At 37.5% G+C, this 21721-nt stretch overlaps 1 protein-coding gene across 2 annotated transcripts in view; it reads right to left on the bottom strand.

Annotated features, from left to right (window-relative positions):
- LOC146464989 (nucleolar protein 11-like) overlaps positions 1-21674 on the bottom strand; it is a 30921-nt gene extending 9247 nt beyond the window's left edge. The window contains exons 1-16 of one of the 2 annotated variants that reach the window (XM_085129044.1): positions 21542-21674; positions 21290-21403; positions 20369-20425; positions 19826-19983; positions 19043-19112; positions 16973-17074; positions 15982-16039; positions 13158-13300; positions 12611-12689; positions 6997-7234; positions 6177-6243; positions 5984-6067; positions 5175-5241; positions 4166-4239; positions 3077-3207; positions 2038-2083 (exon numbers count right to left, since the gene is read on the bottom strand). In XM_085129044.1, coding sequence (XP_084985170.1) covers positions 2038-2083; positions 3077-3207; positions 4166-4239; positions 5175-5241; positions 5984-6067; positions 6177-6243; positions 6997-7234; positions 12611-12689; positions 13158-13300; positions 15982-16039; positions 16973-17074; positions 19043-19112; positions 19826-19983; positions 20369-20425; positions 21290-21403; positions 21542-21673 — 1620 coding nt within the window. In that variant the 5' untranslated portion in view covers position 21674. Of the gene's footprint in view, positions 1-2037; positions 2084-3076; positions 3208-4165; positions 4240-5174; positions 5242-5983; positions 6068-6176; positions 6244-6996; positions 7235-12610; positions 12690-13157; positions 13301-15981; positions 16040-16972; positions 17075-19033; positions 19113-19825; positions 19984-20368; positions 20426-21289; positions 21404-21541 lie in introns of both variants that reach the window. The other variant, XM_085129043.1, reaches the window with a different exon arrangement.
- Positions 21675-21721: the final 47 nt, after the last annotated feature.

Below are 21721 nucleotides of genomic sequence, written 5' to 3' on the forward strand. Positions count from 1 at the left end.
GAAAGGAGCCCAGCTTATCACAAATTGCCTCAAGGGACTTAGTATTTTAACCGCGGACGACTGAATTTCAAGGCAAGGTCTTCACCGTTGCGTCCTAAGTGAGACAGGTGTTTCAAGTATCGCTCCACCTCTTTAAGCCCCAGTATCAACGCCTATATTCTCCTTACTTCCTTCACTACATTTCTTATCATGCTCTTTGGGAGACTGTTTAAACATAAGACATTCAATCTTTGTTGATCATTTCATTCATTCTCCTGACCTATTTGTTTTACCAAGTAGTGATATCGTAGGGAGACTTTAGATGCTGATCGCTATTGGAAACTGAACAGCTAATTAGTACGTTTAAGACAATACATAGCTCGAAATTTAGACATTGCTATTTTCACTTTGTGGGTGGGCTGGTTATTGTTTTAATCGCTGTTTCAGGAGACAAGCAAAAAAGCTAAAAGAACGACGAAGTTCAAATGATTACTTGTTCACTTGAAAAAGTGACTCAGGTAAACTGTATTGCATGCGCAAGGGCTAGAAAAAATTTATGCCATCCAGTTTTGAGGTTTTCTAATATGAATTTGAACAAGATTTACTAAAACCTGATGTTGACCATCTGTCCAAGAATTAGGCAACGCTTCGGGGGATACCGTGAGGTCTTTTATTCCAACACCTCTTTAAATCGGTTCGCGAACATTAATACACAGAACGAAAATGAAAAGGTGCGGTTCCTCGCTGGTTTTAACACAAGTGGGTAGGATGTACCTCAAGCTCGGTCAATGGCGATTACTTCATGTTTTTCTGACAATGAAATTTTGTGGTAGTATTATTTTTTTTGTTTGTTTGTTTTGTTTTTTTTTACAACGATTTCAGCTATGCACTCTTCTTTTCTAAGTTGTTTGTACTTTTATAATTCAGCGAATATTACGAAAATTTTCCTTCCCGAAATTCTGACCAGCGAAACACGACCAGTCAGTCTAATATAAACCCTCCGAAAATAAAAGGAATCGAAGACGGAGTAACGCTCATTTACAGAGAGGAAGGAAAACAACATGCTATTCAAGGGACAATATGGAAAAGTAATAAAAAAAAATGTCTGCTCTTTAAAAAGCAAACCACTTTCAAGAAAAGTAATATTGTCGATTTTAATGGAACGGTTAAAAGCTTTCACGACATCTGTTCAACAACCGAAATGTTACGAATTCTAATTACAGTGGTTAAAAGCATCCGCTCAACTGTTAAAATATTGCGGATTTTAATAAGAATGGTACCATGCTTGTGAGATCCGTTCAGCAGCATCAACCTCGTTCCCAGGGGGAGAGAGCCTGGGAACGAGGTTGCAGCAGCATAAAGGTGAAATGGGGTGATTTCCGCAACATGTTCCAAAAATTTAACCGACTTCTTTCATTTGCCATAATGTCGAATGTGTATTATAGCAACAAAAAATGGACGACAAAATTGCAATCCATTCAATAAGCGCAAATTTCAACTTTACCTCTCGTTAATACATTTTCAGCTAATCTATCAACCCCGCATTGTTTATGTTGTTTTTGAGCGGTCAAAAGCAACTGAGTATTTGCTTTGATGTTTCGTTATTACACTCTGTGATCGTTTGAAAATAGTCGCGCCACTTTGCGCGCTTGGCTCCGGTTACAGTACATGTATTTTCTTCGAATTCTGATTGGAGCGACACTTCGTTGAAAAATACTCTACATACAAGTAAAATTGGTTCCGCTAAAGATATAGGAAGTAGTTTAAACATGTTTTTGGTTTGAAAATTTTTATACCAGACCAATTTGTTCCTTTGTACATTTCAGATTCATTTAATAGACGCCCCTTGATACCATAATCGGGAACAAGGGAATTGTACAATTTCGAACCCCCAAGTAAATTTGAACCACAGCATAAAAATATGTACGTAGCCAGCCAGTTATCAAAGCACTGGAAAGTCTTCAGCTGCAAGTTACCTTTTCTTTCGCGTGGGTTTTATTTTTGCTAGTTTGGTGTAAATTACTTCACAAAAAATAAATAAAGAGAAAATGAACTCACCAAGTCATTCTTTTCCACAATGCATTTGAGTAGCTCTTTGCTGGAACTAAAATAATGACAGAGAAACAACATCTTACTATTGTAGTTTTGTCCTTCTGACGATCCAGGGACATCTGGCCCGAAGACAAATGGTCAACAGCGATACAAGAACATTTGTGTAGAGATCAAAGGGCCAGATTCACAAAACCATCCTAAGGTAAGATGTATCCTAAGTTTTTTTTCTCAACAATGGTATCTTGTATCTCAACAATAGCCTATTGTTAACGTACACATGACAGAATTTTTTTTATTTGCTTGATCAAATCTTCATTTTGTTCTTGTATGAAAATCGAAAAAAACAATAAGCCATTTCCGAGTTGCTGTGAACCTCACTATGAAAGCGAGGCTAAGCGCAAAACTTTTCATAAGAAAATTAGTTTTGTTTGCATATGAATGAAAACTAATTTTCATAACAAAAACTTTGCACTTAAACTCGCGTTCATAATGAGGTTCAAAGTAACTCGGAAATGATCTATTCCTTACCCTGTGACATCAATACAGGAATGCTTAGTCTCGCTTATTTCTCTTTTCCTCAGTTGTTTTTCGTGTGCAGAGGAAGAAAACTGTGTGGACGAGAATATGAATGGGATTGTTGAATACTCAGAATGAAACAACTGAGGAATAGAGAAACGGCGAGACTAGGCATTCCTGTTTTGACGTCACATCCTTACTATCCCCAGTCTCTCGTCTTGCGCAGTACTGAACCCAACCGGAAGTGAAATTTGACACTTTTATACGAAAAAAACGAAGGGAGGAAAAATTGATAACCAAAGGAGTTTTTTTTTTAATTTTCATATGAGAACAACATTAACATTGATTGTTAATGTTGTTCTCAATCAAATTTTGATCAAGCAAATAAAAAATTCTGTCATGCACACTTTAAGAAATAACACTCGGGGTACAAGTTAACTTATGAGGGGTCTGTGATTCTGGTTCCTGGGCTGAGTTGCATGGAAGGCTAATTTATGTGTGAGCCAATAGGGGATAAGTTGACACGAACCTGGATGGAACACACTTGGTTTTGAGAAGTTCAGACACGCATTCCCTGGCCCAAAACTTCTTTTCATTGACGCATCTTAACAGAACACCAGAAATAAAATGCTGGGAAAGCACTTCAGTCTTCTTGCGAAACTAAAGGAAGGTACACAGTAAAAGATCAAAATTAACTCCTCAGTATAAATTCAACTCATGAATTGCTCTTGCCTGTAAAAATTCCAAAAACCAGTTATGAATAAAATAACCTTTACTGAGGGTAATCTATGACCGATTGGAAGATGTGTTTCTTGAACTATACATGTGCAAACACTGTAAATTTTTCCAATTATGTCTTGAGATCTTTTGCTCCAAGAAGTTTTTCTCCGTGTTCCCCGGTTTTCCCCTCTCCTCAAAAACCAACATTTTCAAATTCCGATTTGATCTGGAGAGTGTTATTGGTGCTCTGCGCTTACTACATAATAAAGTGATTTACTTTATTTATTTGACAATTTTGGTGCACTTTTTTCCAAACCACCTAACTTACGCAAATTAGCTCAACACATGCACGGCTGCTCACTGTAAGTTTTGGATTATGAAGAAATAAAAGTAATTTTTCATGTTTCTACACTAATAAAACTTATGGAAATCCCAAATACTTGATCCTACATGTAGCACCAGATATGAGCAAACACCCATGGCTTGTGTTTCTATCACAATTTCTAGTTGTAAAAGATGCGGTTAACTCAGCATATCTATAACTCTACAAAAATACCAAAAATGTTTTTCTACTTCTTAAATAGGAGAAAATGTACCATAATACGATATCTATTGTCGTCAGTCATAAAAATGAACTTCTTAGGAAACAAGGAAGCACTGAATCAACATTTTCATTATTTGATTGCGACCTTTAATCCAATATACTGTAATAGTTATAGGAGTCAATTTGTTGGACCATAGCACCATTAAGTAAATGTACATTTGAATGACGGACAGAGGTGTAAAATGCAATGATAACTGTACTACTTTGAGTTTTGAACTTCAGTTCAATTCAATTCAACGTTAATTGTACGCTAAACTAAAAATTACAGTACGTAAGGAATTTTCCCTGATTTACCTTTGCTACAAATGGTACTGATGTTCCTTTGCTAACACCTGGCTCCGATGGATTTGAAACTTTAGATTTGTCATCTATAACAGAGAAAGTCAGAAACAACAATTGCCAAATTGTACCCTGCAGCCTGTATGTACACAGGGTCTGCATCATAACTATCATCACGATTATCATCACCATCCCCAGCAACACCCACCAACACCATCACCAGCAACACCACCCAGCACAAGTTTGTTCATCATTATTCATGATGCCAGTAGGCACACAAGGCTTCCTGTTACCCATCACATGCACCATCCCACCTACCCTCCCTCTTATTCTACTCTCCAGTCCTCCAGTTCATTCTTTAATGTTTTCTAGTCACCGGAACTCTCTCCTTCTCTCTCTTTTTGTATGCTTCATGTTGAAAACCAACATAGATCCTACGGACCGCAAAGAGGTACTCTCAAGTGTGGAAATCAAGCAATGGAAATATCCACTTCACCTAACTACTCATGATCAATCCAAAAAGCATAAACAATTCCAGCAACCTTGGCAGAGCTCAAGACTAACTTCTTGCTCACAAGCCCAGTGGTTAGTGGGAAAAGATCTGATTTTATTAGCAAAAACAAACTATTCATTCACATGTACAGGAAGCAGATTCTGCCATTTGTTGCATTCGTAACAGGAACTCTTGAAAAAGAGAATCATTTGTTTCCTTTTCAGCTGTTTCACTTGTTGTTAACATCAGTCCTTGTTTAATTAGTTTCTCTTCTCTTGATTTGCATAAATAATTTTCATTTTTCTTTGACCTTGTAATGCATTACAATATTATTTTTACTAGCCAAAGTGGCTAGTGGAAGAGCAAAACCTACTAGCCAAAACTGAACTAGCCTGTGGCTTAAGTTGGCTACTGATAGTCTCAAGTCCTGCTTGCTGGGAGCTATACAATGCTCATTCAATTTTAGGGAACTGAGAATGCAGTTCTGTCTTCCTCAGCTGACAAAAGTCTAATTTTCTGTACGATTCATACCTTGCTTGGACAGTTTTAGTTGCATGTAATTTTTCAATTCTGAGGAGAACATCTCAATGGTTGGAGTCTGCATTAATTAAAAAGGAAACAATGTACAATGAACAAACCAGTCTAGTTGGCCAGTCAGTTGGTCAGTAAATCAGTCAGTCAGTCAGGGCCCACTGTTCAGTGGCAATGATGGTTCAACTCATATTTCCCCCAAAATGCAAAATATGCTAGTTTAATAAGGTCAAATTTGCTATTGATGATCATCACTGCAACAATAACATTATTAAACTAGCACATTAATTTTTATTCATAGTACTACTACTAATAATAATAATAATAATAATAATAATAACTTTATTACTTTCCAAATTCTGGCTTTTCAAAGTAATTACAATATTCAATAAAATAAGTAAAACTACAGAACAACAAAATCATCAAAATCATGTACGTATAACAGAACAAGAAATTTACAATATATTTAGAACAAAGCTTCTAACATTCTCTTTGGAAATGATGCATAAGTTCCTTTTTGAATGATGCAAGGTTTGTTAACTCAGTGAGCCTTTTGGGTAAGGAATTCCACAGTGAAACTGCTCGATAACATCGAAACTGCCCTACACTTTATTATATTAATTTTTTTTTATTGGGGGAATGTTGGTCGAATGTTTTTCTGGCCAATTTTTCTACACTGTACCAAGTTTACATGACCCTTAGCTCTACAACATCTAGTTACTGACCATAACATGCAGCATTTCTGACCAGTGGTTAGTGACTTAACTACATGCAGTGTAGTATACATTAGCAAATGTATCAAACTGTACCTTAGATGGATCAATAAGCTTGCAAAGTACTTCCTTTTCTACATGATCCTCTTTCTCAATTGTTTCTGGCCAACATTTAAGAGCCTGCACAACAAACAAACAACATTAAGGTTTGCAAACCAAACGAATTTAATTAGTTACAGACTCTTGAAAAAACAAAAAAATCAAGAAATCAAGAGAAGATAACACTTACTTCTCCTGGCACTGCTAGCTTTGGTGTTACAAGCAGCTCTGGCTTAAAACTTTCATCATTCAGAAACCTGAAGAAAAAAACTTATTAGCATCCAATAGCTTCACAAACTTTACTTGCACTACTGTTACTCTTCTAATCAGCAATTATTATTGGCTATGAGGGCTCTGATTGTAGATAATGATTTAGACTTAAGAGCTGGGGTATCAACCACCCTGTCCAAAGCAATAAAATACATGTATTATGCAGGTTAAAGTAAGTGTTGTTAACTAGCTTAGAACCTTTTGGGGGGCAAATGTTTCAGAATAAGGACTGGAGTGTTCAGGTTTTTTTCTGTTCAGTTAAAAAACCTCTAAGTTTGCATGTCCCTGAGGTTAGCAATTTGGTTACTTAAGTGTATAATTATTGAAGAGGTTCAGGGCATAGCAATCTTATGTCAAATTTTAGTAAAGCTGATTTGGCTCAAAAGTATCTGTGAATTTTTGCAGGTGGCTTTCATATTTCAATTTAGCTAGAGAACATTGCTGCATTTTTCGCTGGTTCATGCTAATATTTTGGGAAAACCAAGGCCAAAATATTGAGTCAGTGAAAGAAAAGCAAAAAAAGTAACAGGCCTGAACAACAGATTTGGAGTGAAAAAAAAAAACAGATCAGTGATGTTCTTGATTAAATTACTGTAGAAGGCCACGTGCAAAAATTGAGGCACTTTTGAGTGAAACGAAAATAATATCAACCTAAAATTGGACAAAAGACAGTTATGCTCCCGTGCGGCCCTTCAATTTGTACATATAAGAACTGTCCAGTGAATTCAACAACTACATACTTGGCAGTAGAATCTGACTGACCAAGGGACGATGCCAAGGAGCATGTTTCAACCGATAACTGACACACAGCCACAGAATGACAAAAACCCACACAGATGAAGCCAGGAATACAACATGCACAGCATGCTCCATTCATCTGTACTGATCTCGGCAATGAACTCTGCTTAGCTGTCAATTTTTCCAGGGTCTGCCATGATTGTAAAGTTCCATACTTGATGTTCCACACCATGATTACATCTGACAGTGAGAAAAAATACATTGTATGTCAATCAACTTTATAGCTGGATTATAGCTGATAGCATATATTTTCACTTAACATGATTACATGACAGTATAACTTTTCACAACATTGGAGTGCAAGTACATCTACAACCTTTGCCAATACTCTTGGGAAGATTGCCAAGTTTTGCCCTGCCTTCACATTCCTCCCCTCCCCTGTGTCAATGTTGAGTTTCAACTGTAAATCTTTACACATAATCATTGTTCGTGGGGAATCCAACATTGAACAGGGCGGTGGGGGAAACAACAAACAAAGGGGTAAACAAACGTAACTATTTAAAATTGAGCACTATACCGGGCTTGTTTTCTAACCTTCCCAACAGAAATTGGCGATGATTTGTAGTTCCCCTGGCTACCATAATCAGTCCATTCGGGGCCTGACTGTCACCCACCCAACCCACACATGAAGGATGAGAAACAAATGCATGGAATTCAGGCCACAACAACTCTTACTGCTGAGTAACATTTTGGGGGACAAATATTTTGAATTCTTTATTTTGAAAAGAGATTCTAGGGTCGGAACAAATACAATAACTTGTTTAATGTGTGAGGGTACTTTTTAGAGGAGAACATTAAGGTGTTTATTACAAATAAAAATTATAATAATTATTGTGCTGTAGGTCGGTTACCCCCTAGGCCCATCAATTATTGACAGGCTCAGGGAACAACAGACCTAGGGAAGTGGTCAAAACTACTATACTCAGACAGGGCCCACCAAACCACAAAAGAGATGATGGCCTCTGCCTGCACCCCCTTTCCTCAACCTCAAAAGATGGTGTCTTTACTGCATAGCCACCCCTCTAACCAGCAGTAAAAAATGACAGTGAGATTCAAACCTCACTTCTCTTGTTTATCTAGCAATGCTAACTCTTAGCTTGCTAGCAGGATATTTCTGTGTCAACTCAAGTTTTCAAGCAAAAACAATTTTGTCGGTAGTATTCATGAGATAAGTGGTGTCTTCCATAACCCCCCTACTCCAGACAAGGTGGGTCCTCTTCAAACAAACTTGTCATGACCAGTTCCTTTAAGTGCTTTTTAGATCACTTTGTATTCTTTTGGCTCAGATTTTCAGGTTTTTTTGCATGTAACCCTCAATACCTTTAGGAAATGCTGCTTAGAAAACATTTCACTTTTTTGTGGTTTGTTTATATAAAGTAAAACCTGATGATTATGGGCAAGATTTCCATTTTTATTACACAGCAAAGCGCAAAACAGCAGCTTAAACTTTTGAGGCGATAGTTCCTGACAAAAATAATTGAGGGCCACATGCAAATTTATAATCCAGCAAACCTGAGTTAAAACATTAATAAGTAATTGAAAATACACTATACATTTAGGTCTGTTCTGCCTTCCCTCCTTCAGAGACCTAATAAATAGATTCTAGTATGATGATGAGTGTGACCACGAGTTTTGACAATAGACAAAAAGCATGCGTAATGAACTAGAGTGTCATTTTAAGAGCAATTCTCCAGGAAAGTGAAGCAAAGTTGGAAATGAAAATTTTTAACCCCTCTTCATTTTTTGTGTGGAGGTAGGTTACCTGGAGGGATGAACAAAAACAGCCATATTTGGATCGGCAAGTGCGTCGTTGCCATGGAAACCGCACTTGATCACGTCGGCCTGAGGTCTATGTTTTGACCAAAAAATTCACTCTCAAATAGTAAAAATAAACGAGTCTGGTGTTCGAGTGCATGAGAACCAATTCAAATGAAATTCATACAGATGGTAGAGGCACTCTCCCAGTTTATGAAAATTGCCGTTAGAGTATTTTGGGTTCTATAATCAAGAAGACAATGTTCGCATTACTATGTTGTCTGTCAGCCATTTTGACAAGCAGGAAAAACAAGCACAACCATATTCGTTATTTCTCCGAAAGTACTCTTTCCACATAAACCAAATTAGCAGCAGAGCTTACATAGATATCAAAGTTTATAAATATTATAAAATCTATTTGGGGAAAATTATATTCTGGCCATGGCTGTTGAAGACATCCGAGGCAAGTTGCAAAAAATTGCAAAATTGGAAATGTTGAGGTCTCCAGTATTTGGCTCAAACAGGCTTTAGATAGAGAATATCAGCTTCAAAGGTTTTTTTTATTAATCTTATTTGTTATCTACATTTGATTGATTAGGTTTTGGCCAACGAATTTGATGAAATATAAATTAAAACAAAGCCTACCTTGCAACTTTTGGGAATTTCTTCAGGATGCTTTTGTTGTATAGTATGGGCCTCTCCTCAGTTCGCTCGCTCCATTTTCTTGACCAAATCTTGCACAGACTCTAGCGGCAAGGGCAAATCTAACTAGCTAGCCTCGCCGGACATCTACTTTTAGACCAAAGATGATGATGCATTAACCCGAATAAGGAACAGTCGAACAGGTCAAACACAGTCGTGTGTCGAGTATCGAAATAATTCATCAATACAATCCTTCCAGGAAGTTAAATAGATGTATCAAGATCACAGCTGAGCAAATGCATGTCTGCAACGATTCTGAATAAAGTCTTTGCCTAAATCGAGCCGTACATTCCGTGGTGCATGGTTGAGAAGCGAAGAAATCGTTGTTACGACCAAACGTATGTAGACCGGAAATGCAAGCAGCAAAACTGCTGACCGGATGTACTTTTAAATGTGATATACGCGCTTTTTGTTTGTTTGTTTTTGTAGCTTTAGCTAAAGCGACATTGTCGCAATGGCATTATCCCTTCTTTAGATATTTTTGGTACAATATATCATTGATAGAGGGATAAAAGGACGACTTTTGATCCGCTTTTATGACTGTTTTACAGTGGTGAATAAAGAGAACAAAATAAAAGTGCTTAACTTATCGTTTTACGCAACCACATAAGCCGCCCATGTTTCCTGGGTTTGTTTGTTTGTTTGTTGTTTTTTTTTATTTCATTGCTTATTGGATGTTAAGGATGGCCTGCATGTAAGATATATCGCTGATCTGGGGCATTAGCGTACACATTAGAAGATACGAAGTTGGAATTTTTGACCCACCTCTCCTCCAGAAATAAATAAGTCCTCTCCAAGGCGATAAATTTTCACATTCAGTACCTAATACCTGCGAATACCTGCCCAAATTTTGGCATTCTTTCGGTTTGTTTATTTATTTATTTATTTATTCATTTATTTATTTATTTATTGCTGTTGTTTTTTTTTTGGTGGGGGGAGGGGTGACCGGAAGTAAATTTGTGCCGTCGATCAAAAACACTGTAAGGGAAATTTGCATATCGTCGTGCGAAGGAAAATATCCTGGTCGGGACAATGGAAAGTTGTTCTCTTTCAAATCCCAAAAGGGACGTTTGTGAGTGCAGTGGAAACAATATAAACCTCAGTGAATGTCAAAGGGATATTTCCAGGCACGTGCAAGCCTACAGACTTAGTATAAACCGTGATGAAATCAGCGACGAAATGGATCTTATTCTTTTCCGTGTAGGTAAATATATGTAACATTGCGCGAATTTTCATTCTCTTGTCACGAATAGTTTATCATAACTGAATTTGTAATTGCATTTTCACAGTCTAAAAAGCAATCTTTTTTTTTTGGGGGGGGGGGGGGGGCGGGTGCAGCTATTGTGTATCATGCGTTCAATTTTCACCCAAGCTTCAGTTCAGCTTCATTTCCTTTGTTTTTGTTTTCATTCGGTTATTCCGTTTTCTTCTTTTTTTTTGTTTTGGCTTGCTTCACCATTGCCATTGTGAAACAACCCCATATCATTACACTTACATCCGGTGTTACATCCCATTACATTGTGTTACATCCGGTCAGCAGTCGTGCTTCTCGGACTTCCGGCCTATGCGTTCAGTTTATTCACCATTCTTGGCTTGTCGACTATCGCAATATCTGACTCGACTTTAGCTAAAGACGTTACTTTGGATTGTTCAAAGGCATGCATTTGCTTTGTACATTGATCTCGACACATTTACTTTACTTCCTGGTTGGATAATATCGATGAATTTAGGTGTTCGACGGCAGAAATCGCTAGTATCACGACCATGTTTTGGACCTTGTCAACTATTCTTTGTCAAGTGTATGCGGGCTACTTGTATCATCTTCTCTGGTCTGAAACACGGCAAACTGGATATTCGATGGGAGTAACTGTTAGTCTGCGCTAGATTTGGTCAAAAAACGGAGCGGGCGAAGGAGAGACACTGGAGAGAACAACGCGACGAAAGCATCCTGAAGAAATTCCCAAAACCTTCAAGGTAGGTTTTGTATTAATTTATATTTCATCAAATTTGTTGGCCAAAACCTTATTTACTAAATGTAGGTAGCAGACAAGATGATAAGAGATACTTTTGAAGCTGATTTTCTCTCTCTAAAGCCTGTTTGAGCCAAATACTAGAGCTCTCAAAATTACCAATTTTGCAATTTTTTGCAATTTGTCCCAGGTGTCTTCAGCACCCATGGCCAGAATTTAGTTTTCCCCAAATTGATTTTATGATATTTAGAAACGTCAATATCTGCGTCATCTCTGCTGCTAATTTGGTTTATGTGGAAAGAGTACTTTCGCAGAAATTAGGAAATATTTAATATATGGTTGTGCTTGTTTTTCCTACTTGTCTAAATGGCTGACAGGGAACATAGTAAGACGAGCATTTTCTTCTTGTTTATAAAACCCAAATTATTGTAACGGCGAATTTTATAAACTGGAAGAGTGGTTCTACTATCTGTATGAATTTCATTTGAATTGGTTCACATTCACCCGAGAACCAGACCTGTTTACTTTTACTTTTTGAGAATGGAAATTTTGCTCAAAACATGGTCTCAAGGCCGACGTCATCTAGTGCGGTTACCATGGCGATGATACATCTGCCGATCCAAATATGGTTGTTTTTGTTTATCCCTTAAGGTAACCTACCTCCACACAAAAATTGAAGGGGGGTTAAAATTTTTCATTTCCAACTTTGCTTCACTTTCCTGGAGAATTGCTCTTAACGGGAAAACGAGGTAGCCGTCATCACTTTACTACAAGTTTTTGTAAGAACAGCATAGTGGCAAAAACAAGTCCTCGAAACATTGTAATCTCATCTTTTTGGAATCACAAAAGGCCTTACATATAGCTGTCATTATTGTAGTCATACTCGTATTAGAATCTAAAGGTCTCTAGTATCTTTATGGGGAGTTGGCAAAGTCTTCTATTATTGGAAGAGGCTCTGGAGTTTTTTTAAATAATTTTATAGTACATTATGCCGTCAATCATACCTGCCCATATTTATTCCCTTACATTTAATTGCATTTCTAATTGATCCATGTTAATGATAACAATATCATATCATATCATATCATATCATATCATATCATATTATATTTCATTTGTCAATCTGCACCTTTTAATTTGCCCTCAATAGCAATGCTTCCACAGAGACAAACATGGTGTGCATCTATAGCTGCCAAAGCAACTGATCCCTATACAAAACCCAAAGCAAAATCAAACAATAATGTTATTATGACTTGTCATTAAACCTGACATGTTTGCTTTGAAAACCATCATGCTCATTTACCCAAATAAGTGTCTTTCTTTCCATGAAACTGACAATATTCCAACTAGTTTTGACCGAACTGGATCAGCTTTCTTCTTTGTTGTGAAGTTCCATACCAGCCACAGAGGGGATTGAAAATTCCTTGGGGGTGGGAAGGGTCTCTAAAGCCAAAACAATTTAGAGGAAAGTAGGAAGCTAAGTTGGGATTTCCGGAAGGGGAAGGAGGGCCTTAGAGAAAATCCCTTTAATGGGGCGGGTGGGAAGGAAGGGGGTATGGATACTCTCTCGAACTACACATCTACTCTGAAACTTATCGAGAAGGTTCACATAGTAATACTGAACAGTAATAACAATGACAAGAAAAGAGATGTTCTTATTTAAAAAAAATTAATACCCTGTCCTTTTTTGTGCCAGTGTGGAGGGGCTGTAATCTCTGTATTCTTCTGCAGGTAACTGATGATAACCTATCACTTGTATCGGACATTACAGACTGTAACACTGCTTCTAGTTCAACGATGCAAAGAGATCCATCAGACCCTGTCCCAATGAAACAAACAACAGTGTTGTTTGATAATAAGAGTCTCAATCAATTACAGGTAGTCAATTAATCAATTTATCAGGTACACAACAGGCAGGCAATAATCAATCAGTCAATCAATGTAGTGTAGCAGCACAGGGAGCCCACCCAAACTATGTGACCGTTTGTATTTTGAATTTATAGAGGCAATGTATAGGAATATCGAAAATCCTCGTATTATGGAATGGAATGCGTAGCAAAATTCATACGTGCCAGCCACAAACCGTCCCGCTGATTGCCCCTTTCTGATTGGACGACGTTAGACAATGGCACGTATGAATTTTGCTACGCATTCCAGTCGCTCGAATACTGTGGGATTTTGATTTTCTTTGAGGACTAGCTCCGGGCCGTTTGGATGGATTTTCGATTGGAAGGTACGAGAAGAATCGAAAATCTTTTGACCTTTATGCTGTGAAGTTTGAAATTGGAGCTATGCGTTTTTTGGGGGAAAAATTGCTCCGGCGCTGGAACCCTTTCAAAACAAGTTTTCCTCCCTTGTCACTCTTCTATTAAGCTCGAGTGAACGTTCAACGCCGAACCCTTCAAATGGCTAAAATCGCCGTCTTCAACCTCAGGAACGACAACACACAACATTTAAGGTAAAACTAAGTTTATTTTGATGTTAAATGAGAATATCTATCGCAATCTAGTACGATAATACGAGGATTTTCGATATTCCCATACATTGCCTCTATAAATTCAAAATACAAACGGTCACATAGTTTGTGTGGGCCCCCTGTGGTAGCAGGTAAACAGCACTGTCACTAAAAAGCAAGCTAATGTGGATCTGCTATATATATGCATGTATGCTCCAACTAAATTGTAGCAACTGTAGATTCACACTTCTTCTCATCTACACTGTAGCATGAGGACTCCCTGCCAGGTAAAGATAACTGCAGGCGAGTGGAAAACATACATTGTACATTGTTCCTTCAAGTACTGTTGATGGCTTACTCTTTAACTGTAACTTTAACACAGTCACTGTACTTGAGTTTATTACTACAAAGGTAACAAAGGGGACTCAATTTTTTCAATCAGGCCATGGTTTCTGTGCACTTCTCAGCAGACCCAGTATTTTAATAGCTTTCCTAAGGGTAGTTTTTAGTGGGGTTTTGCTAAAAGGCGGGCCGCAGCCTGGCAGCCCACGGCCCGCAGCCCATGGTCCACCTCAAAGCCCATGACCCGGCAGCCCATGGCCCACTTCCCAGTTCACGGCCCCACGGGCCGCGGCCCACCTCACCTCAGTTCACGGCCCTGGCAATTTCTTTTACGCCCACTTCAAGATAATGGATAACTAATTTAGCCTAATTTACCTCAGATAGCTTGCAGTTTAAGCTTGCAGCTAGCCTATATATTTGGGTAAGGATATCTATCCCAAAAATTGCTAATTTTGGTGGTCAGTCGTCGGTAGTCTAGTGGTAAAGTTTCGCTTGGGAATCCGATGACCCGGGTTCGACCCTTCTTTTTCTAACTCAAAAAAGGAGGAAAAAATAGCTATTAAGTGTTTTATTTATACTATTTCCAGATTTTTGGTCTACTACAGTGCATGCTGAGATGTGCACCGGCATGTGAGTGTGGTCGACTGACTTGTCGATGGACAACGGCGAGACTGGATTCGTTTGTAGTTTCAATTATTTTAATCCTGTGCGATCCTTGTAGCTGTTGCTTTTTCCTCAGAGGAAAACATTTGATCCTTATATATATGTACGCTGGTACATGTTAATGTTTGTACATCGATGATGCAGAATTTTGTCAACATACAGTAGTGGACGTTCATTCTCAAACGATGTAAGTTTTAACAGACTTGAAACTCTTATCTAATGAAATTATCTCATGAATTTGGTATTTAGTAATTTAAAAAGTTGTACGGATTGCCAACATGGGATTATGTTCTGGGCAGTTTGACTTTTTGAGGTCTGGTTTTAACCTTCAGTGGGGACTTGTAATGTGACCTCATTCGCCGAAGCAAAAGCTGATACAGATAGTCACAAGACCTTTTTAAAAATTGTGTACTCAATAAACCAAAATAATGTTATTTCATGAATTACTTACAAGTGTTTCTTTTAGCTGAATAAAAAATACCAAACTCATAGTTCGATAAACAAAAACAAAGTAGGTTTAAATCATCTTATTGACATACCCCGACAAAAAATATGGACTGGACCGCGGGCCGTGGGGCTGTGAAAGGGAAGTGGACCGCGGGCCGCCTTTTAGCTTTTAGTGGATGGTCATAAAACCAAAACCAAACTAATAGTTACTCTAGCCCACCACAGCAGGTGCAAACAGCATAGGGAACCTATCAGAATCAAACTCAAGGCAAAAGCATGCAAGCACGGGAAAACGCATGCAAGGAAGTCATGAATGCTTTTGCTTCTTGAGAAATTGGTGCACATTTTGTTAACCAATCACAGAGCACAGTAATTCAACTAAAACCAAAGCAAATGTGAATTGCACTGTACCTACATGTACATGTAGCCTGGAGAGATCGAGACATTTTATGCCATAGCAAACTAAATCCTTGTTCAAAAAAATGTCAACACAACAGCAGAAGACCTCAGAAGGTGAAGGAGTGAGTATAATGTTGAGGCATCCTATGCATGGACAAAATTCATTGACAATTCAAGTAATCTTATAAACTCACAGTAAGATACAATGTGATGTCCTTCCTCACAGACACAACAAGACAACAGCACAGCATCCTGTTATCAATGAATTAATAAAACATCAAAATAAAAATGGTGATTTTTTACAAAATTAATATAATCAAACAATTAAATTTGTGTTTAGGTCTAACTGTAAATTAGTATATGCCGCAAAGTTCAAGGAAGGTTTTAAGAGGTTTCTGATAAGATTTGTCCATAATACTGTTTGTTTGTTTGTTGATTTTGTGCAAACACTGTAAGGACTTGAATTTAGTGGGATTAAGCATTGCAGCTGCAATGTTTTGTCTAATTAATTTTTTGCTCTATGTCTAATGTTTTATGTAATTGGAGAGCTAAGAGCATGAACATATTAAGTCAAATTTTAGGCCCATTTTTTGTTCATCTCAGAAGTGTCTTCAAAAATTTTTGCATACTGGTACGTATACATGTAGGCCTTCAATTTATTCAGAGAACATTGCCAGGCTGTTTTTTTCACTGGTTTATGTTTACATGTAGCTTTGAGTAATGTGCAGTTCCAGAAAATAAAAAATTATCCATACTCCCCCCATGGAAGGTTTTTTTGTTTTGCAACCCCATCCCCCCAGGAAATTCCAGTTTAGCTTCATACATTGCTTCTAAAATGTTGACTTTTTAAGACCCCCCTCCCCCTAGGAATTTCTGATGACCTTCTGTGGGGTGGGTAGGTATTATTTCTGGAACTGCACAATACGAGGCCAAAATTAATATCAAGCCAATGAAAGAAAAGGAAAGAAAAAACCATGCTTTGCAGTGAAAAAAAAGAGCAGTATTCTTTGATTACATTGAAGGCAACATGCAAAAATCCAAGTACTTGTGCATGAGCAAAATGAAAAATTGACCTAAAATTTGACATAAGATGGTTTATATACAGGAATGCTCTCAGCCTTTCATTATTATATAATAAACACTGCACAATGATAATTATGTATCATGAAACTAATATATACATACCTCTGCTGGAGGAATTAATTCAAGATCCACTGAATTTTTTTCTTGATTAACATGACTTGACCCGCCATGATTTGTAATTTTTATTATGTATTTGTTTTTTCCCTAAAGGAAGGTAAACATAATGCATAATTGGTACAAACAAAAATGTAAATTATAAAGCTATAACCTCATATATGTCTACAAGTACTGTACATTTGACAGTGAATAGATAGATGTCTTAAATATTGCCAGTCAAGGTAAAGCCACAAGGGGTGGGGGTGAGATGGGATGCTGGACATTTGAATTTAGAAAATGTCCCACTGCAGGGCATTTGTGGATGATCAAAAAGAGTCACCAATCATGATTGAAAATTTGTTAGAAAGTCTACTAACATGGTCAAAAGTCTCCTCCATTATGGCATAATTTAAAGGTTGACGTTGTCAGCCAAACAATTTGACAATCTTCTTTCCCTACTAAATGGCCTCTGTTTCAACATGTCATAACACTTTCAATACAAGAATAACTATAGCGGATAACACAGGCTAACAAAATGTTGTACTATCCAAGAAACTTTTGAAAATGACACAAGACTTGAACTTTACAATGTGTGGTTCCAGAAAATATCCATACCCCCACCACGGAGGGAATTTCACATAGGACCCCCCAGCCCCCAGGATTTTCCATTTTCGAGGTATTTTTTTAACCCCCCCCCCCCCCCACCCCTTTGGAAATTCCTTAAATACAGAATATACCCCCACCCCCCTCTGGAAAAGTTTTATTTCAAAAGAATGCCTCAAAAATCAGTTTGATGTGATCATTTCAGAAATATCAAGAACTGCCTACACAAGGAGAAAATACGCGTTATCGAAGAGCGCGCGCGCCGTTCAATTTCACTGGTAGGAGTTTGCCAAAAAGCTCTTGATACTGAAATAATTGTTGTGTTTTATATTTACCTGTGGTCATTGACATCAAACTTTACCATTAGCTTCGCTGAAGATTTTAAATCTAAATTGTTGGAATAAGTCCGACAATGCAAAAATGTGTTTTCATTTAATTTGCATATGTCATGTTTACATTCCTATGCAAATTTTAGGAGATCAAAAAGATTATCGCTTTAGTTCTACTCAATTGATGATTTTTCTCCAATAGTTTTCCTATTGAATCGGAATAGCATGGACAAAATAAGCATTAGCAGGGCAGGGAGACAAATAGAGCTTTCAGATCGTAACTTGAAACCGCAGACCCCGGGAATTGACCTTTGCCCGTAACTCTACACAGCATACAAAAACAACAAACAAATATTTCAATGTTTTATGTAAAATTGGGGCTTTCACTTTATAGCCATACAAAATTTTCCCTTTTAAACACTGAATAGATACAAATTCAATTGTTGCCAGTAAACAATATTTTCTACACAAGAAAGTTTCACAAACAACAGTTTTATAATAACTGAGTCACGCAACGCAGACATAGATTTCTTGTTGGAGTACTTCGCTTAAAAAGGTTTTTCGGAGAAGGGAAACATGTTTTTAATGTAACAAGGGTTTCTTTAAAACAGTGAAACAAAGTAATTTCTTCAAGAAAGATCTACAAAGTTGCAAAGTTGGTAAGTTACAATTTTGAACATTTATGTCTGACATGAACGTGAAGTTGACCCTCTGGAAACTTATCCAACCATTCACCCCTCCTCCCCTCTGGAATTTCCTGGGCCATTGACCCCCCCACCCCTCTGGAATTTCCAATTCCCTCCGTGGTGGGGGTATGGATATTTTCTGGAACCACACAATCATGAAAATTGAGATTGCAACAATATAGCTGTATTGTTGCACACTCAATGAAATTGCTTTATTTCTGTATTTAGAGAAAATGGTGTTGATGGAGTGCTTGCCTCCATGTCATATTTTCGTTCTGGGAGCAAAAAGGGGGAATTATGATTAAAGGAACAAGTAGTAATGTAGTGGTAGCAACCTTTATTACTGTCTAGCCATCTTTTAAACACAAAGCACTACTTGGTGACACAAAAGATTAAAGGTTAAAATAAAAGAAAAGGAAGGTGCTGCAGTTCTTTCAGACACAACTTACAATAAGTACATGTACCCCTGCTGATGCAGAATATGGCTGGTTCTGATACTGGAAGACAGAACTCCAAAGAAGACTGAAACTTGAAGAGTTGAAAAATAATATTTGCCATTAAATGAATTAAAATGATCCTCAGTTTGTTAACTGGGAATCAATCAACAGTTTAAGGATGCATGAGGAAGTTGAGTTACGTGAATTAAGTAAAAAATAATAATCAACATGATATACATATAGCAAACTTTTTATAATTCTATTAATTTGATAACAGATTGAATTTGTAACTTTTCTCATGTATATTAATGCACAAAAGTTTCAAAAATAACCAAGTTTACAAAAGATATTCAACTACCTAATCGCTTTGTTATGGGTACATACATGTACATGTAGCCTTCCTTGGTGAAATCTGTGTGGACCACGTTCTTGGAGCAAATTTTATGCACTAATGATTTTAATTTGTCTTTTATGAGGTAACCCTGCAATGTTGCACTTTAGAATAAACCCTGCAGGTCTCAGTAAGGGATTTGGAAAGAAGGAAGATCAGACCCCCCTGCCCCCCACCCCCTAAGCACCACACTCCATTTATTATTAATAAACACCAAGATGAGTCCAAGGTAGTGAGATGAGTGAAACTCAATAAAATTAATTTTGTAAGATAATTATATTTTCCTCTGAGACGAATGTTATTATACATATCCCCTAGTTGACCTATTTTCCTTTATTCTCACCGTCTGCTTTCTGATGATGCATTGAAATAGTAAGCAGAAAACAGACGTTGATCACCATGAGACAACTTACCCTTGTGAAGACTTTGCAGTCCTCCTCCTTTTCACCCTTTTGTTCTCACTGGCAGAAAGAATCTCTGCCACAAACATTGAAGAGCCATCTTCAAACATCACAAGTGGATCACTCTGCAGTCTGTTCCACACTAAAAGACTGAAGATCTCCTTGTCTGACTGGAATATAAGAACATAGGTGAGAACCAATCAGGAAATAAAATGCAATATACGGTGTAAATATGGAACCATATCAAGCAGACTCATTTCATTTTGAAGTACAGTGTAGAAGTGAGGAATTAAACGCCTCCAGAACATACAATGTAGTCTTCTTGCATACTATAGAAACAAAACTCCTTTTATCAATCCCTTATATCAAAGAACAAATTATCCTACCTTGTCCCCATACTTTTCTTATAAAAGTACTGGGGAGAAGTTATTAAAATATCAAGAAAATTCACCTTGGGTGATCATATCCTTAATTCTCATGACCTCAGGGATTGAATAAGCATTGATATTACAAGGAGAAATTTGATGTTGGTCATTATTAACCACATTCACTTACTTGGATTCGTTGACATTGCTTCAAATCAGAATCTGTTTCCTTCCATAGGAAAATTTCCTGCAAGCAGATACTATTATATTAGTAAAAGCATGCTTCATCAGAGTAATCCATTCAGTAAACTGATTATATTACACTAAATATATATATTTTATTGTAATTTACAGAAGAAACTATATGTACACCTGTACATTGTATCAAGATATTATCATAATCACAATCAATGTTAATAATATTATCACAGTATGCATGCAATGTTTTAAATCTACTACAGATTGGCATTTAGTCTTTAGCATCATGGAAAGCCTCATATTACATGTAGGAAAACTTACAGTATATACACTTACCAGTATGTGAGTCAACAAATCAAAGCCAATTCATGGCAACTCTCTACCAAAGAGTGCCAGAAATATTATTAAATGCATCTTGCAAAATTGTTGTCAAATTTCACAGGTCTTGCAATGTTGACTTTATCCATCTATCTTGGAGTCTCAACTTCTTTTGCAAGTAAAGAAAGTCTCAAGCAAAAAAGGATGATGTCTTGACTTCACCATTTCTTAACCATCACCAAGAAACCACCCAGGCATTTTGGGAATCCAGTTTCCCCCTGACAACATGTATGTGCCCTAGTCTATTGGCTCTGCCAAATCCAACATTTTCCCACTCCCTACCTTCCCCCCCCCCCCCCCCCTCACACACACAAGCAGTGCATTCATGAACAGTTGCATTAATTTTAAAGGATATTTTCCCAGAATGATAATCTGTCATAACTCCCAATGGTGGGACTCTTTCTGTAAAGGCCTGCCCAATGAGCAGTGTGAAGCATTTGATCAGATAGTTTGAAAAAGGGCAAATGTCACAGCCTAAGCATCTCCAACTTCCTTTGATTGCTGCACTTCACTAAGCTTACATGTGAGCACCTACCGTTTTGTTTACCGCCATTACAAAACTTCTATCGATTCGATTCTGAACTGCTGCACAAGTCACCTCGTCTCTCTGTTCCACGGACCAGTTGTTGGTAAGCTTCTGATGCTGAAGCTGTATAGTAACAGAAGATCATGGTTTAAAAGAGAAGAAATTAAGCTTAAGTTTTAGGTACATGTAGAAGCTGAATTGTAAACATCGAACTATAAAGTTTGAGTCATTCGTCTTTGATCTAGTAAAAGTTTTACCCACGTTGTAAACAAGGACCCCTCTATCTCTGAAAGTAAGCAGGACATGATCGTCCTCAGCGTTTCTAGAAATTCCAAGCAGAGAGCCATTCTGCAAAACTTTACAAAGCTCGAAAGGTTCTCTGAGGTCCGCCATCTTTGCACGTGTGTTTTATGGGCCCGCTGATTTGGCCAGTGAACTCCG

This window comes from Pavona decussata, unplaced genomic scaffold (assembly GCF_977016875.1).
Source record: "Pavona decussata unplaced genomic scaffold, jaPavDecu1.1 SCAFFOLD_158, whole genome shotgun sequence".
In the NCBI taxonomy this organism is placed as follows: domain Eukaryota; kingdom Metazoa; phylum Cnidaria; class Anthozoa; order Scleractinia; family Agariciidae; genus Pavona; species Pavona decussata.